Source organism: Leptopilina heterotoma, unplaced genomic scaffold (genome assembly GCF_015476425.1).
Source record: "Leptopilina heterotoma isolate Lh14 unplaced genomic scaffold, ASM1547642v1 Lhet_63, whole genome shotgun sequence".
Lineage (NCBI taxonomy): Eukaryota > Metazoa > Arthropoda > Insecta > Hymenoptera > Figitidae > Leptopilina > Leptopilina heterotoma.
This window is the reverse complement of record NW_025111149.1, coordinates 2,111,434-2,131,256: the sequence shown is the minus strand read 5'-3', so window position 1 is coordinate 2,131,256 and position 19,823 is coordinate 2,111,434. Positions and strand designations below refer to the sequence as shown.

Below are 19,823 nucleotides of genomic sequence, written 5' to 3'. Positions count from 1 at the left end.
TAGTGCAAATTCTCAAACAAAGAAAAAAGTATAGCTTTTTTGTGTTACAAATCTAAAAAAAAGTATCCAAATAGTAGCAAATCGTAAAACAGTAGTAATCTATTTAAAATCAGTAGTACAAGTCAGTTTCAGATCGACATAGTCTTTTATTTTTTATTCCAGTAGTAAAATTAATATATTTTTAGTCAGACATTACTCTTAGTGCTTGATGTTACCGCTAAGAGAATTTTGTGCAAATTTTCTATTTTTTCAGTAGTAAGGATTCGAAATTATCAACTAAAGATTTGATATTTTTTTGACTATATAGACTTGATAAAAAATAGGAAATTTTTGCTGTAGAAATATATTTCCATACATAATTTTTACAACCAATAGAAATTTGTGGGATATCGCCATAGTCTTAAGGGTATTAGAAAAGTTAAAAAGTTCACGTAGTCTGATTGCAGAAAGAGAAGGACTGTTTGTCGAAAAATATTCCTCCCAATGGAGTTTCACCCAAGGTTTTTCAAAGAAATTGTTATTTTCAAACGAAACTTTCGTGATTGCGGTTGGGAATCGCGTGTTGTGAAAGATGCCGTATCTTGGGCTGTAACTTTTTTTCTCCTTCAATGTCCATCTTTTTCTGTCTTTTTCTCTCTTTTTCTCTCTATTTCTCTCACTTTCTCTGTCTATTTTTCGTCCACTTTTTGTTTCTTTGTCTTTCGCACTGAGATGAGCCGACTTGTAAGAAGCTTAAGAGGACTCATAACTCTTTCTTGAATTTCCGCATCGAACATCTTCGAAATTGTCGTAAATAACTTTAAGAAACCAACTCGAAACTTTTAGATTCATTAAGTTCATGTTTAAATTTATTTTATAACTGCTCTCGTCAATCTATAAAGAGACAAATTTAAAGGCTAATTTCTCTATGCCAACTTTTTTCTTTGTAACTTTTTTTGTATAATTTAAAAATAATTGTAACTAATTTAAAACCAAAACTAAAAAGTAACTATTTCAATTAGTGAAATTTGACTATTTTTCTATTGTATTATTTATTTATTAATTATTTTTTGTTTATTATTATTTGTATTATTTTGTATTATTTATTGTATTGTACATGTATTGATATATTATTTATTTAAACTATAATTCAGATTTAAAGAATATTTGAACCAAATTCCATTCAATTGCTTTAAATAAAAATTCTTTGATTCAAGTGAATATTTATTTGATAATAGGCAATTAATCGGTTAGTTGATTTAAATAAATTTTTCTTTCATTTTTCTGATTATATATATTCAGATTGTAGGAACAACAATAAAACGACTACATTCAGACAAACGGTTTTTCAGTATTTTTATATAAACTGCCAAAATATAAATCCGTGTTTAAATTTTTTTTAACGATTCTTAAAAATATCCCAATAAATTTGTCACAACCATAAATGTAAAAACCATACAAAAAACAAAAAATAATGAATAGTTAAATAAAATCAAAAACAAAAATAATAAATAAATTGAATAATAAAATTAAAATAACAAAAACAGTAAATAATATAATATAAAATAAAAATATATAAATAATAAATAATTAATAAAATAGAATAAAAATATAGAAATCCATTTCATTCTTAAGTGGATGCTACTTAAGGAAGTAAAATTATTCTAATTTATGAAAAAAAATCAGTCACTGTGAAAATAAAGGGAACAATTTCCATGAATATTTTATTACTGATTAGGATATACTTGAAACATTTTAATATAGGCCAAGAATAATATTTTGATGTTTATCGTAAAAATTTATTTTCCATTCATCTCTAAAATTCTCGATCCTTTCGCTAATAAGGAAGTGGTGCGTTACGCTTTTTCCTCTCTAAAAATATAAACAAATATTTATGAATTCTACATTTGAACGTAAATCTGCTTCTTAATATTTACTTTTATAACATCATACTATTTCTTTCCCTTGCCGACACGGAATTTTTGGAGGCGTTCATCTAGAAGCAAAAAATTAAACGGATTCTTAAAAATATAAATTATTCGCTATCGGTAATCTGAAGGCAGATTTTAAAAATTCAAAATGTTAGATCTAATATGGCGGACATTTTTTTTAAATTTCTCTATACTGAAGAATGAATGAAATTTGTTTTGAAAAAGCAAATTATTTTTTTAATTGTGTATGAAACAGACCCCTTCTGTCGAAAATTATTTTTTAATTATATTTTTCAATTCTATTTTTTAATTCTATTGTTTCATTCTATTATTTTAATTCTTATTTTTTCTAAATTTGAATTAGTTAAAAATGTTTACTAATTTAAATTAATGACTAACTTTTTGCTTTTGAATTAGTAAAATTTACTAATTTAAATTAGTGGCTGACTTTTTGCTTTTAAATTAGTAAATTTTACTAATTATAGTAGTAATTACTATTTATTATTTGAAGTAATTGAAAAGCAGACAGAATAATTGAAAAACAAAATATCAGTCACTAATTAAAATTAGTAAACATTTTAATCAATTCAAATTTAGAGAGTACTTTAATTCTTTTTTATACATCTTAACAATTTCCTATTTTCAAAAGTAAAGCAATTTAAATAAATAAGAATAAATTTTTATTGTATAAGCGAAAATAGATTAATAAATTTGTACCATTGTCGAAATTAGCTACTCCAATTGCATCCAAACAGACAAGTAAAGCAACTGTCATCAAAAATGCTGAATAAACTTTCATGGTTGTGGCAAATTTCGTATGAGTTCAACAATTTTTAAGAATGTCGCAAAAAAAAAATTTCCACTATTTTTATACTGATGATTCTGTGTTGGTGGGATATAAATGTAAGATAATTTCCATTCCTTTAAATTGTGCCATTTAATTTATTCCTTCTGTATAATTTTGCCATATAATAACATATAATTGTAAGCAGACAATAATTATGTTAGTTTTTAAACAATTAGAAATAATTTTAAACCACGAAAATAATGCTTAAAGTGTTAGAATTTTTTTTTTTTTTTTTTTATACTCCTGCCCTATTGGCCTTACGCACTTCGACAAGAGTCCCCGAGAAATACTTTTTTGGATTAAGCATAACCATTCTACATAAATTTTCTATATATTAACCTAATTTGCGTCTACAGCCGACTTTTATTAGGAGTACTCGCATTTGCCTGGACCACCTGTCTAATGGGTTTTCTCGCCAGTGGAGAGGGAAACTGTAGAAAACCTCTCCTGAGTACAACCGGTTTATCGACAGTCGAGTTCTAATGGTGTGTACCGGACAATAATCGACGGTGCACATCATTATACCTCGACGTCAAACCTCCCGCTCAGATTGTCTCACGTGCCGGAAAAATACCAAGCCAAGTGGGCGCGAACCAAGGGTACTTATACCCTCGGTCCTTAAACCACCGCCAAGCGAGGCATCTATCCGACTGAGCTAATCTGTCGGTTTTAAAGTGTTAGAATTTATAGTCATTGCTGTTTTTACCTCAATAAATACCATCTTATCACTTTTTTTAACCTTCACTTTTAAAAAAAAAAATTCTCCTTCTCTTTACTTTACTTCTCTTTACTTTTATTATTATAATTCTTATTGCTATTTATTATTTTTAATTTACATTTTTTTATTATTTTTTTATTTGTGTAAAAGTATTAAAATAATAATAATAAATTTATATTATACTTTACACTTTTTTGTATTTAAAAAAACTGTTTGCTATATTTATCAAACTTGATTGCTTATTGCTGACAAATTCATTTGATATAATTAAATTTTAAATTCATTGCAATTTTTATTGGTTCTTTTCTTGCATTATAAATTACAAAAATGCTATTTTTAGTTAAGAAAAGAAATTTTCATTTAATTTCCAGAACGCTCAATATTACCTACATCCTTTAACTATAAGGATTTAATGAATTTTCACTTTGTGCCATATCTAAAATAGAAAACGAACATTCTTAAATTACATTTAAACTTTTATATTCATTTAATTATTTTGAATAAATATTTATTATTAATAAATAAATTTTTATCATTAATAAATAATTTTTTTATTAATATTATTGTATATTAATTAATTATTAACATCAATATTAATAAATATACTCTTTAAATTCGAATTAGTGACTTTTTTAAAATATAAATACATTCATTCATTGACAGTTCACTTTACATATTTTTTTATTTCTTTATACACTTAAACGCAATTTTTTATTACATACACATTTGAAAAATCCTAACGCTTGGGGGTACGAACCTACGCCTAACCGAATATTTACGCACCGAAATCTCGCACGCTAACCACTATGCTACGCTCGCATGGGACTCTCAAATCTTAAATACTCTCAAGTGTCACTAGCTGAAATAAAAATTGTAAAATTACTACGCGGCAATAAACAATTTTCAAATACGGACTGATGTTATACCAGTATTTATGAATATTTTAATATTTCGTTTAAAAAGGAACTTGTTAAAATTGTTATTTTATTATTATATTTTTTAATATTTTATTACGTAATTATTAATAATTGAATGAAATTTGAATGCACAACACATTTTTTTAATTATTTAATTTGCAGAAAAGTGTCAATAAATAATTACTTAATATATTGTTTAAATTAAAAAGAGATTATTAATTAATTAATAATAAATTAATTAATAATAATCTCTTTTTTATATATTGTATTTAATATGTTAGGTATTTATTGTAGGCATTATAATATATTGATCACATTTTCTTTCAAGTTAAATATATTTTACTTCTTTCAAATTAATATATTACACCGAAAAAAATGCCTAGGACCCGTATACCAGGAATTGACTAGGTTTCCTAGTTACGAGAGGAGCCAACTATAGAATCCTGGTCAAAGTAATAAGATTCAAGCATAGTTAAAGTGACCAGGAAAATTAGTCGATGTAATCAGGAAAAAATAGTTAAATTGATTAGGAGAATAATATTAGATTTACACTGTGTATCATAATTATTTGAAATTGCTAATCAAATTCTTATTATCAAATAAAAGAGAAAAACTAATTAAAAGAAAAAAGAAAAAAATTAATTATTGTATTTGAACATATTTATATTTGACTTTGTATTTATATACCTTAGAATTAATTTAAACTTATGAAATAAATATTTGACGCAGGGGGGACGCGAACACCTGAACCTAACGAATACGCACTTTGAAACCCGGAACGATAACCACTACACTAAACACGACTTGGTATTTTAATTTTTTAATAGACACTAGATTTTCGAGTCAAAATACAATACTTAATCAGATGATGTTTTATACATTTCGAGTACACAATTTTATACACTTGTCAAAAACTATTTATTTTTAATTATTTATGACATTCAAATGAAAATAAATTTAAATACACAAATTATTGCAAAGGTAAATTTTCAAACACACTGCGCGATTAAAATAGTAAAAATGTTGTCACCACGTGCGTAAAAATTTCGACGATTTATATTGAAACCTAACCAAAAAAGTCTGAAAGAATTGACTAATATAATTAAATGCTTTACTTTCTAAAACATGGACTATCTATATTTCCAGAGGTTCCGAGAAACCAGCAATTTTGATGTATGTAAGAGTTCCATTTTATGTACAAAAAATAGAGGAGAGTAATGATAAAAAATCGTTTTACGAAATCACGATAAATAACGCGAAAGATATAGAGGTAAACACTGTCAGTACAGACGCAGACGCGTGCGCATTATGGAAATAGGCAAAATTACTAAAATCCTAGTCAATTTGACAAGGATTTGCAGGGTTGTTTTTGCCAGGCTTGAATTTGTTGAATCAACCTAGCGATCTCAACCATAATGATTAGGAATCCTTATTACTTTTACTAGATTAAGATTAACTATAGAGTCATAGTTTTAATAATACCATCGAGATTTTTTTCGGTGTATTTATTAAAAATTATTTATTTAATTGCACATTAATAAAGTTGGATTTTTATATATATAATGAAAAAATTAAGTTTCTTATATTCTTCCTTTGCATGAATACTATTAATTTATTTATTGGTTAACTAATAATAATATTATAATAAATGCAATTAGTTATTGTAATAATTAATTATAATAATAAAATAAATTTATGATTATGCTGATAATGTAAACTATAACAATAAATGACGAGATCCGCAGTCGGATCCGCCCCAGCACCGAGCCAGTACAGACCTAACATCCGTCATTCTTCCGACGCGCGTAGAAGAATAAAATCTGCAGGCGGAACAAATCCAGCACCGCGCCAGTACTGACGAAAGTAGAAAGGCGGATCCAAAAGTCGGAGCCTAATCTGTTCCGCGCCGGTTGCATTTTAGGATCCGAATCGGTACAGACCATCGGTGCTGGCGGTCCGTACGGGCGCGGATCCCAGGCGGTTGTATAATCCGACATTCGTCCGACTTTTTCTCCTGGGCAATTAAAATTTCAATAAAAGAAAAAATTATTTAGAAAAAAAAAATTTCAGATATTTTTGAAAATTCTTCTGTTTGATTTTAGATATTCGTGACCATATTACACCCAAAATACCGGTTCTATCTACAAATTCCTGCACCAACATTTACCGACACCTTTTAGCGAAGAAGAGATTTGTGGTTTGAGTCTGGGATAAAAAACGCCGGTAAATGTCGGTGCAGAAATTGGTAGATAGAACCAACACAGTTTAACTAATTTCGGATTATTAATTTCGGATTACTAATTAATCTCTTAAATTTTATCTTTTTTTACCACCTTAATCTTCGAAATCACAATTTTTGACCTCTTCTGCACATTTTACAGTATTATCCAATCACTTATACTTTGCTCGGGAACGCAGACAGACAGATTATGTAACTTGTTTATTGTCACATTAATTAATTAATATTTAATAATAATGAAGTACACTTCATTATTATTAAATATTAATTAATAAATGTTTAGTTTTTTTTTAATTTTTGACCACCTTAATCTTCGAAATCCAAATTTTAGACCTTTTCTGCATAATCTACGACCAAAAATTCGTCTAGGATGTCAATATAAAAACTATCTGAACGCTTACATTTTTCTCGAGAGCGCGGACAGACTAATTATGTCACTTGTACTTTATTATTATTAATTTTATGTTCTTTATATTATTTATTTATTTATTCCTTTATTTTGATTCTCTTTCTTTTATTTATTTTAAGTTATTTTATTTATTTATCTAATTATTTTTACGTAGACTACTTAAAAATAAAAATAAATAAAATGAAGACAATTAAGTTAAATAAATAAAATAAGGAAAATAAAAATTGCTTTAGTAAACAAAGTGTAAAACTTTTAAAACAAGTAAAATAATTGCAGAAAAATAAAAAATACAAATAAAACTAAAAGAACACTAAAGAAAATGAAAATATTAATTTTATCGTTTAATTTGACAGTATGGAGGAGAGCCGGGAAGAAGATTATCGCCTCAAGAGAAACCACTCGATCTTCAAGATGCCTTCTTACAAAGGCTTGGCTATGAAGAATCATCGAGAAGAGCTCGTCTCGGTGTAGATCCCGAACTTCGTCATCTAATCTCCTTTCATGTCGGTAAGTTTCCTCTTTCAAAAACTTTCCAAACAAAAAAAACAGAAAAATAAGAAATTGATTTATTATACACCTGTATATGTTTTCGAAACAGAATTTCCTCTTATGCAAATTGCAAACACGTTAATTTTCTATGCACCAAGTACAGAGAAAAAAAACTCCACTCTTAAAGGGAATAACGTTATATTCCTAACGGAGTCACAATAAAACTTTATGTAAGTCAAGGGATGCTGAGAGTAGTAAACGTAAAAACGTTCAAGAAAAACACATTCATCTTAAGAAAAAGAGAGAGAAAGAGAAAAAAAAGAAGAAATAGTAAATTCTTAAATGAAGATAAAAAGAAACAATCTCACCTCTCGCAAGTATATAAATAATATTAATTTTAAAACGTTACACGTTTCTTTAAATTGAAAAAGAAGAAATTCTTCAGAAACGTAAGTGCACGCTTAAAGGATTTTCAGTGGAAACGAATGGTTTTAGTCAGACGCGAGGAATTTCTCGACAGAATCTGTCTGCAAATTATGCGCTATATTTTAAATTTCAGAAAATATTAATTTACAAATTTCAATTTTCGAAATTGAGATTTAATTCAGTATAGAAATTATTAAGTACAGAGAAGAAAAATTTATTTGATTCAAATAACTGATTGTCTATTATCAAACAATTTTTATTTAATTCGAGTACGTTAATTAATAATATTGAAATATATGTCACGGAACATGAATAAATCACACACAATAAGTGAAATTTGTATAGAAGTATATTAGAAACGCATTGTCACAGGTAGAAGCTTTATTAAATTTTCAATTAGAATTTCAATTAATTTGTGAAAATTAAAATAACGAATACGTCACTCATGCTGTTTTGTTACATTATTTTCCACTCAAATTAAATTTATTTCTTTATTTATTTAGAAGGTAAATTGTTTATTTTATATTCTTTTTTGAGAGATGCAATAGTATATTCAGGTGAGGTTTATGTGACTATTTAAATACGTTGTAAAATTCAAGTTACACAAACAAAGAAACAGAAAATGTTATACTGTCACTAGATTTTAAAAAGAGACTCGAGAAGTCCTTTAGAAAATGGTCTTAAATTACAGATTTATGATTTGAGACGCGAGTTCGACACTCGAAATTCAACTTTAAGATGATGCTGAACATAATATCAAAGTACAAATTCTTTTCAATTTACTGTTCAAAGCTTTCAAATTCGATCAAAAAAAGAAAATAAAAATGAAAAAGATCGAACTGTATAATTCACTAAATTAGAGATTTAAATTTGCGCTTTCTTCTATCTAAATTCGGGTTAGTAAAAAATGTTTATTAATTCGAATTAGTGACCGATTTTTTGCTTAGAGTTAGTAAATTTTACTAATAAATTACTAGAAATCACTATTTATTACTTATTAGTAAAATTTACTAATTCAAAAGCAAAAAGTCAGGCACAAATTCAAATGAGTAAATTTCACTAATAAATCAGTAGAAATCACTATTTATTAGTAAATTTTACTTACTGGAAAGCAAAACATTAAGCCACTACTTCAAATTACTAAACATTTTTGCTAATTCAAATTTAGAGAATAATTTAATTAAAAAGGTGAAGACCGAATTCATTTCAAATCAGGCAGACCAAACATGTTCGGTAGTTTGAAGTTTGAAAGACGGAAATTTCTTTTCTTGAAAAATTGAGGGCAAAAATGTTTAGTGTTGTTACTTTTGAAGAAATTAGGATAATTTATTAATTATTTACATATTTCTATGAAAACGAAGACGTTTTTTAAAGATGAACAATTTTTATTTAAGACATTTTTGAATATTCTTTAAAAAAATTGAAAAAAAATTTTTTCTCTTGTACCAGAATCGAGCACAACTTAAATTCTTATGGAGAATATTCTTCCCTATGAACACAATTTCAAAAATAAAGTTCTTTTGCAAAATGGACGCCATTTTGTTATTTTTTAATATTTTTTAAATTTTCCAACGGATTTGGAAAGACGAACAAAAACCCTTTTAGATGCAAAAAGACAAAATAAATTATCCTAAATACTTCAAAAGTTACAAAACTTTGAACATCTCCTCCCCAATTTTCTAAGAAAAGAAGTTTCTGACTTTCAAACTTCAAACCTTTATAACTGTGAGAAAATTTTTTTTAGCAAAATAAAAAAATACATGTCTAAAATTCTTTATAAAACAATATTTTGAAAGCTAAAATGAGTTTCACTACCGAACATGTTTGGCCTGCCTGATTTGAAATGAATGCGGTCTGAAATTAAAAAATAGAATTGAAAAATAGAATAATAATAAGAATTTTACTTTCGCCACACTTTTCCAACAAGAAAAGTACTCCTTTCAGAGCAAGCGTTAGAGAAAATTCTTTTTTTTCAATATTCTTAAAAATTTTTAAAGTCATACGAAAGAGGGACCGCAAAAAGTGCCCGTTTTTTGTACATCGACAATTATCACAAAACGTAAGTAAAAAATTTCGACCAAAAATCTTCTTAATCTGCGTGAAAATGGTAGTTGATCATAATTTTTGGTTTTTATTTAAGGGTAGCCAAACTCCTAATTCAACTCTCTAAAAATTTACAAATTATGAAATTCATACCACCATAAATTCAACAAAAATAATTAATTATTATCAACGGTAAAACTGATAAATAACGAAAATAAAAAATCCCTTTCATAAAAAAACAATCTCAATTATCTTAACATCCTCAAAATGCTTCTTAACCCCCAAAAAACTACCCCTATTTGAAAAATAGACCCAAATAAACACAAAAAAATTATTACTCTCCAAAATCTTCATCAAAAATATAAATAAAATCAATTAACTAGTGAGACTTAATTTCCTTGCTAATGTAAATTAATCCACCCCTCAAAAACTACCCCTAATTAAAAAAATTACCACATTACACATTAAAAAAATTATTACTCCGCAAAATCTTCACGAAAATTATAAATAAAATTAACTAACTAGCCAGACTTTAATTCCATGCTAGAGTTAAACAATCAACCCCAAAAAACTACCCCTTATTTAAAATTTTATTATATTCCACATTTAAAAAATTATTACTCCGCAAAATCTTGACGAAAATTATAAATAAAATCAACTGACTAGCCAGACCTGATTTACTTGCTAAAGTAGATTAATCAACCCCTTAAAAAGTACCCCTAATTAAAAAATTTACCATATTACACATTTAAAACATTTCTTCTACACAAAATCTTCACGAAAATTATAAATAAAATCAACTAACTAGTCAGACTTTAATTCCATGGTAGAATTAATCAATCAACCCCCAAAAAGTACCCCTAAATGAATATTTAACCATATTACACATTTAAAAAATTATTACTTTGAAATATCTTCACTAGTTAGGTGATAAAATTTATAATTTTTGTGAAGAGATTGATGAGTAGTAAATTTTTAAATGTGTAATATGGTAAAATTTCAATTAGGGGTTGTTTTTGGGGGGTTGATTAATCTACTTTAGCAAGTAAATTAAGTCTCGCTAGTTAGTTGATTTAATTTTAATTTTTGTGAAAATTTTGTGTAGGGGAGACTGGGGCGAAAAGTTAAATTTTGCATAAATGATTTTTTTTGGCAATATAAGCTGCTTAGATGCAAATATTTGTATATCAATATTGTAGTTAAAGTATACGTAAACAAGTAATTTAGTAAATAAAAGATCTTTGTTTATTTGACAAAAGCTTCACTGAGAAAACTGGAGTGTCAAATTCGGAGGTTCAAAAAGTGTGTGTTTCCTTTGCTTATGAAGAGAGTTAAATAGTCCTTCTAAAATAAATTTTGAATTGGTAATGGAAATCTACTTGTATATTCTCTCCCATTATATCTGAGGGTTAAAAGTTGCGCAGAAAATGTGTACGATCTGATGCGCGCGAAATTATTTTTCTGACATTTTATGTATTTAATTTAGGGGTTAGGTTGCCATATTTATTCATTTCGCGCCGGATAAGGAAGGGATTTCTCAAAATCTGACTAAAGATATTTAGCAAATACCTTCATGTATCTCTTCAGGGGACCCAAATAAGGATCTAAAAAAATCGAGATGAGAATAAATTCAAAAAATATACTTAAAAGTTGATATTTTCTTTTTCGAAAAAATTTTCAAAAGTAGGTTGAAAAAAAACTTTCAATATCGACACCACAAAAATAAACAGAATTGCACACAACTCCGGACATTTATTTAGGGTGATAGCACCCTTCTATAATTAAAATTGCAATGCTCTAACTATTTTCGTTCAAAAGATAATGAATTTTAACGGTTTTGGCAGTTTAACTTTTCGCCCCAGTCTCCCCTAGTAATAATTTTTTAAATGTGTAATATAGTAAATTTTTTAATTAGGTGTAGTTTTTGAGAGGTTGATTAATCTACTTTAGCAAGTAATTTAAGTCTGGCGAGTTAGTTGATTTTATTTATAACTTTCGTGAAAATTTTGCGGAGTAAAAATTTTTTAAATGTGTAATATGGTAAATTTTTTAATTAGGGGTAGTTTTTGAGGGGTTGATTAATTTACTTTAGCAAGGAAATTAATTCTCACTAGTTAATGGATTTTATTTATATTTTTGATGAAGATTTTGGAGAGTAATAATTTTTTTGTGTTTATTTTGGTCAGTTTTTCAAATAGGGGTAGTTTTTTTGGGGTTGAAAAGCATTTTGAGGATGTTAAGGTAATTAAGATTGTTTTTTATGAAAGGGATTTTTTATTTTCGTTATTTATCAGTTTTACCGTTGATAATTAATTATTTTTGTTGTATTTATGGTGGTATGAATTTCACACTGAGAAAACTGGAGTATTGGACTAAACATCTGGAGGGACAAATCGTTCATGTTTGAGAGTTAGCTATGGATAACAATCTAAATGTTCAAATACACCATTGACAGATATTCGTGCCATTTCTCTTGGAGGGAAAATGAGTTTATAACAGAGGGACAAATTAACCATCTTGAGAAATCCCTTCCTTATCCGGCGCGAAATGAATAAATATGGCAACCTAACCCCTAAATTAAATACATAAAATGTCAGAAAAATAATTTCGCGCGCATCAGATCGTACACATTTTCTGCGCAACTTTTAACCCTCAGATATAATGGGAGAGAATATACAAGTAGATTTCCATTACCAATTCAAAATTTATTTTAGAAGGACTATTTAACTCTCTTCATAAGCAAAGGAAACATACACTTTTTGAACCTCTGAATTTGACTCTCCAGTTTTCTCAGTGCATAATTTATAAATTTTTAGAGGGTTGAATTAGGAGTTTGGCTACCCTTAATGGGGCTGTCCATAAATTACGTAACACGTTTAGGGGGGAGGGGGGGTTCGAGAAAATGTTATCATATGTTACATGGGAGGGGGGGGGGGTCAATCATCATTGTTACGTAATATTTATAAGGAACTTAATCTCTTTATAATGGATAAATTTTTGAAAAGCTGTCCCTTGCCGCCACTTCGCAATATAAGTAAAAATCGAATCATTTCGCGAACCGATTCTTGGGAATAATATAGGTACAATTTTTATTGTTAAAAAATCAATGTTATATTTTTGGTTGTTCAGTATGATTAATAAAATTATTCCTCTAAATGTTTTTTATATTTAACTTAATTTTGTATTGCTATTGTACGATATAAATACTAAAAATAGCAGTAATAAACAAATTTGTTTCGAAAAACGTTAGTAAAAAAATATTTTTAAAAATTACGTAACATTGATAAGGAGGGGGGGGGGGGTGTAAAACGATTTTGTTACAACTTGTTACATAGGGGGAGGGGGGGTTCAAAATTTCACTAAAAACGTGTTACGTAATTTATGGACGGTCCCTAAATAAAAACCAAAAATTATGATCAACTACAATTTTCACGCAGTTTAAGAAGATTTTTGGCCGAATTTTTTTACTTACGTTTTGTGATAATTGTCGATGTACAAAAAACGGGCAAAAAACAGGCATTTTTTGCGGTCCCTCTTTGTCGCAACCATGAAAGTTTATTCAGCATTTTTTATGACAGTTGCTTTACTTGTCTGTTTGGTTGCAATTGGAGTAGCTCATCTCGATAATGGTACGAATTTATTTTTGCTTATATAATTAAAATGTATTTTTATTCATTTATTTACATATTATTATTCACTTTGACAATAAGACATTGTTTAGATGAAGAATAAAGGAATCCGTCTTCGATATATCATTAAAAATGTGAAGCCGTGTTTCGACCGATTGGTGCATTGAAATTCAACTGTGACGACTCGATTCTGGCTTCGCGCGGCAGCGAATGTGAGAAACCAGGGACGAATTCATGCGGGGGAACGATGAACTTTTGAGTTTCTTTATATTATTCGTGAAACATCAGTATTTATTATTCCCCAGCATAATTCCGTCGCTGTTTAAACTCCCATTCGCAGCCGCGCGAAGCCAGAATCGAGTCGTCACAGTTGAATTTCAACTCTCTAAATCTGAATAAGTGAAATTTCACTTATTTTAAGTGAATATTCACTTATTCAATGTTTCAAAACTCTTCCACGTAGAATAAGTGAATATTCACACATGAAATAAGTGATAAGTGAATATTCAATTATGAGATAAGTGAATACTCAGACATTAAGAAGTGAATGTAAATAAATAATATCAGGATCAATATTATATAAAAAAAATATTTATTTACTATCAACTATTTAACACTCTCTTCTCTTCTCATTATCAGTCTGAAACTTATAAACATATATCAATTTTTCAACTTTTTTAAGCTAAATTCCCAAACGGTCACCCATCCTAATATTAACTGCAAGCAATGTCGCTTAACTTTTATGATCAACGAGAAACACTACAATGCCACTTAATAAGTTGACTTATACTCATAGAAAATTATTGGGTGATACTTATAAAGAGTTAGTTTATTGTGTTCTACTTTAACGTTTTGTTTAAGATTTCTCTTATTATATATGTATATAAATTAACTTAGTTAATAAAAAGTTAGTTATTAGATTACTGTTAATATAATATTTAACTGAATATTTTTTAAAAAATTTATTAAATTTTAAATGACAATTTTTATAATTAAATAAAATAAAAAATTTCTAATATATTAACTGAAATGATAAAAACATTGTTTTTAAACATTTAAAAGTTGGTATAAATAATAAATTGTAATATAATGCGCAGATGAATTTCTTTTTAACTACCCAGGCGCGAAAGACCAGTGCTGACGATGGGTTGAAACTTGACTGAGTCTTGAACGCCCAGCGTGGGTAACCCAGAGTTGAAGCAGTCTTTATATCATTGTCACTCAATATTGGTTCAGCATGGGACACCAATGTTCGTCCCATGCTCGATTCAAGACTCGGTCAATCTTCGTGAGTGGAGCTTCAACATCCAGTCTTTATTCAATCTTGAATCAATCTTGATAGTTTATTTATTACCGTGTGCACTTACCAATATTAGATATAAATTAGATATAAATATTTATAAATTATTTAATATTAAAATATTATTTCTGATATTTTTTAGTAATTTTTTATACTATTTAAAAATTATTATTCTTATTATTAATTATTATTAAATAATATAATAAGCAAAGGTGGGCAGAAAAGCGTTAATCCGTTCATCGTTAATTAACTCCGTTAATTTTTTCGTTAACGATTTAACTTTTAAGTTAATTTTAAAAACAGTTAACGGACTTGTTAACTTCCGTTACATTTCTCTTTCGTTAACTAAGGTCCGTTAAATTTCTTTTTTTTTTGAAAATTTTAATTACCCTACTAAAAATAAAGTCACAAAGCGACAGAAATTTAGTCAGAATCTCTGATGATTTTAAACTGCTTTTGTTATGATTGCAGCCACAGAACATCAGACTTAAGTCATGTTTAATTAGAAAAATTCAAAAGTAGTCAGGTTTTTTATACAAAGTCGACACCCTCTTTTACCTGGAAAAAGGTCAACTGACCGTCATAAAATTGAAGGAAAATCTTTTTATTTGTTTACGTTTATATTTATTTAAACATTATACTTGTTTTTCATTGACTTAGAATTCTAACGTTATGTTCTTATTATTTATACAATATATCCTTTAGAACTTAAATTTAAAAATGATATTCTTTTTTATTTATCAATTACGGTTTTCGAGATACGTTACAGTTTACCCAATGGGAAATTTACAATTGGCGGAGTACTGCGCCAGCACTGGCAGTACTGGCAGCTACGCTGACAGACATCATTGGCATAACGCTGGGATGATAACGCTGTGTAACTCTGGCGAAGTACTGCCTGCCAGTGGTGCCAGACAGCCCTGGCGCAGGACTGGACCAGTGCTGGCTCAGACAATTGCCGCAATAAATGCCGTATTGTTGTTAATTAGTATTAAATTAATAATTATAAATAATTTAACAACAAAATGGTAAATAATATTAATAAATAGTTATTATTCATAAAATATTTCTCTTTTTAATTAAATTGTATTAACCACTTCACTGGCGGGGCGTTCCAAATGGCGTTCCACGCGCCGAGGCCCAGACTGGCAAAAACACCGAAATGGCGTTCCTAATAAAACATTATTTTTAAAGAGTGTACACTACTTTTAACTTATACAAAGCAATATTTCTATAGTTTAGACATCAGGGAACAAGATTATCACAATGAAAATTTCAGTTTTTGGGATTTTCAATGTTTTTTCAAACGTTGAAATAGTCAATTTTTACCACTTTTCACCAAATGGCGTTCCACTTTTTTTCAATTTTTACACAGTAAAACTCATATTTTTTATTTAAAAAATATATTTACATACAAAACATTATAATATAATAATGTAATAAGTAAAAAATAAATATAAATAATTAATAAATAAAATTTAATAATTATTAATAATAACAAAAGTGGAACGCCATTTGTTAAAAAGTGTTAAAAATCGACTATTTCAACGTTCAAAGAAACATTGAAAATCTCAAAAACTGAAATTTTCATTGTGATAATCTTGTTCCCTGATGTCTAAACTATAGAAATATTGCTTTGTAGTAGTAAAAAGTAGTGTACACTCTTTAAAAATAAAGTTTTATTAGGAACGCCATTTCGGTGTTTTTGCCAGTCTGGGTCTCGGCGCGTGGAACGCCATTTGGAACGCCCCGCCAGTGAAGTGGTTAAAGATGGAGACTAACAATGGATTTAGTAAATGAAGTAGAAAAAAATTGTTTATAACATTTAAAAATTAAATAATAGACAATTACATTAGTAAGTGTGCAATAGATTTTCATATTTTAGTACCTAACGATTGGAATCTAGAAATATCGCAAACCTATGAAAATAAACAAAATTGCTCACGAGGGGAATCGAACCTACGACCTACGGACTTACAGACTAACGCTCTAACCACTATGCTAACGACACGTGTGTACAGTAAAGTTTGAATATCTCAGTATCATTCAGACTTACAATTATTGAATCAAAGATGAGAAAAAAATAGGGATACGTTAGAAATAATAAATTGAATTAAAATAAAATACTAAACTAAATTTTCAATAATAGAATTAAATAAATTTACTTATTGCATTTAACATTTTACAAGTGGTAATTTTTTAATAATGTTTTATTCATAGTAAGAAGTATAACAGTATTGTAATAAGAACCAAATTATTGTTGAGATTAAAGTTTGTTTATAATTTTAATTTGTTTAAATAATTTATTAATTACAAAATTAGACAATTATGTTAAATTATTATTATTATGAAATTTAATAAAAATAAAAAATTAATAACTGAAAAGTAAAATATTCATTTTTTTCAATAAATTTATATTTATAAACATTCATAAACTTTTTTTATAATTTTTTTCAAGTTTATGTTAAAAAAGCAATGTTGGCAAAGAGCGTTGTGAACAATTTTTCTATACTCAGCCAGCACTTGCCGCCGTGGCTTGTCCAAGCTTTGGCGAAACAAAAATTCTGTACTGTGCCAGCACTAATTGTCGAGACTCGGCTGGACAACGGCCGAACAATCGTCTGAGTACTAATCCAGTGGTGAATATCGGCACTACACTGGCATTTCCCATTGGGATTCCTTCAAAAATGTTTTTTATAATAAATTTTAGATATTTGTAATCGTGGAGATTTTTAGATTCTGAATTTATACCCAGGTGCGATTTTTTGGTCGGCCCATAGTTGGGCCAACTTTTACAAAGTCGGTCCAACTTCTCGTGCCAGAGGTTGGGCCAACCATACAGATGATAACGGCGACCGTCTAATGGCGACGATGGTTGGCCCGACAACTCATAAGGAAGTTGGCCCAACTTACAATGCATATGTTGTGCCAACTATACATTTCAATGGTTGGTCCAAAGACTGACGCCAAAGTTGGCACAACTTTAGATGCGTAAGTTGGGCCAACCACAATTTTCAAAGTTTGGCCAACTTCAACAGCCAAAGTGCATAACGCAAAATGTATATTTAAGCTGCAACAGTCGGGCCAACCGTGGCCCAGAGTTCGGCCAACCAAGAAAAATCAAGTCAATTAAACTGCGTTTCACATAGTTTTGCCAACCGTCGGGCCAACCGTGGCCCAGAGTTCGGCCAACCAAAATAATGTAAGTCAATTAAACTGTGTTTCACATAGTTTTGCCAACCGTTGGGCCAACCGTGGCCCAGAGTTCGGCCAACCGAAACTGAAAGTCTTTTAAACTACGTTTGGATAAGTTGTGCCAACCTTTGTCGCCAAAGTTGGCCCGACGGTTGGTTAAACTCTGCATTTAATGGTTGGCTTGCAAAGTCGGGCCAACTGTGGGCACAAGTACTTGCCAAAGTTGGGCAAACTCTGGCAACCAAAACTTCGCTTGCCAAAGTTAGGCCAACCTTGGGCCAACCTTCAAACTCTGGCGGCCAACCTAAATTCGCACCTGGGTATTCATTTCACTTGAATGTTAAAATTGCAAAACTTTTGACCCACGATTTTATTGTGAAAAAAGGGATACGCACAAATTTGAAGTTTTAACTTCACATTTACCCACTATATTTTGGTGGGCGCTAAAAATAAAAAAGATGAATTCAATGAGAAATAATCACAATCTATAATGATCAGGATTCAACAGGAGCATAAAAACCCTTTAGTCAGAATTAACAAAAAACTTCAAAAAACGTCAAAGTAGTCACAAAACATAAAATTTTCTGACGTTTTCTTATTATTCCTGATTTTATTTTTAGCAGGGTATCATAATAAAAATATTTTGTCGAAACTTTAGTTGTTTATAAAAGGAAACATGTGTCTCTTAGATTTGATGTAAAAAAATAAAAATTAATGAAAAAGAACATTTGTTTTTTTGTATATTAGAATGCAATTACGAATTTTTTTTAATTTATGTTAACTTTAACGGTTAACGTTAACTTCCGTTAATTTTCTTGTTCGTAAACGGATTAACTATTAACGAAGTTAACTTTTTCATTTAACGAATTAACGATTAACGACGTTAATTTTTAAGTTAACGGTGCCCACCTTTGATAATAAGTATTATTATTATTATTATTGTTATTAAGATATCAATTGGTAAATAAATATTAATATTTATTTAGTGTATAATATTTATATTAATTATATAAGATTCATATCAATAAAGTTAAATTATTTTTCGTCAAACGCGCGCGACTAAACACAAATAACCTTGAGACTTTACAGCGCGACGTTGCGATTGTCGTGCTCCCACCATCCCATCTACTCAATGCTTTCCCCTCATGACGTCACAGGCGGGGAAAGCATTGAGTAGATGGGATGGTGGTATTTGTGTTTAGTCGCGCGCGTTTGACGAAAAATATATTTTTGATAATATTCAGTAAACAGTTAATCCTAGTGTAAAACTACTAGGCATAAATATTTACTACTACCTAATGAACATTTTTTTCACTGAAAATTTTTCAGATAAACGAAACTCTTGAATTTGAAAATAATAATTTGACACTGTGCGAGAAAAAAAATAATATATAATTTAACTTATAAAATTATCAGAAAAAATATTTTAATATTAAATAATTTATAAATATTTATATTTAATATTGTACAGTGCACACGGCAATAAAGGAACTGAATATTGTAACAAGATTGACCGAGTCTTGAATCGAGCATGGGACGAACATTGGTGTCCCATACTGAGTGACGGCACTGGCATTGATATAGTAGATTAGGCGAGAAGCCTTCCAGCCTTCTGTGGCCGAGCGGTTTAAATGCGTGCGTTGAGAACTTCCGGTATGCGTTAGGGGGCGGGGTGCGTGAGTTTCGATCCCACATGCGAGC

The 19,823-nt window shown here is 28.8% G+C and overlaps 1 protein-coding gene across 3 annotated transcripts in view; it reads left to right on the top strand.

The window, feature by feature from the left end:
- LOC122509876 overlaps positions 1 to 19,823 on the top strand; it is a 296,814-nt gene that overhangs the window by 50,438 nt on the left and 226,553 nt on the right. For all 3 annotated transcript variants that reach the window (XM_043624180.1, XM_043624181.1, XM_043624179.1), the window contains exon 3: positions 7,394 to 7,547. In XM_043624180.1, the coding sequence (XP_043480115.1) occupies positions 7,394 to 7,547 (154 nt within the window). The remainder of the gene's footprint in view (positions 1 to 7,393; positions 7,548 to 19,823) is intronic.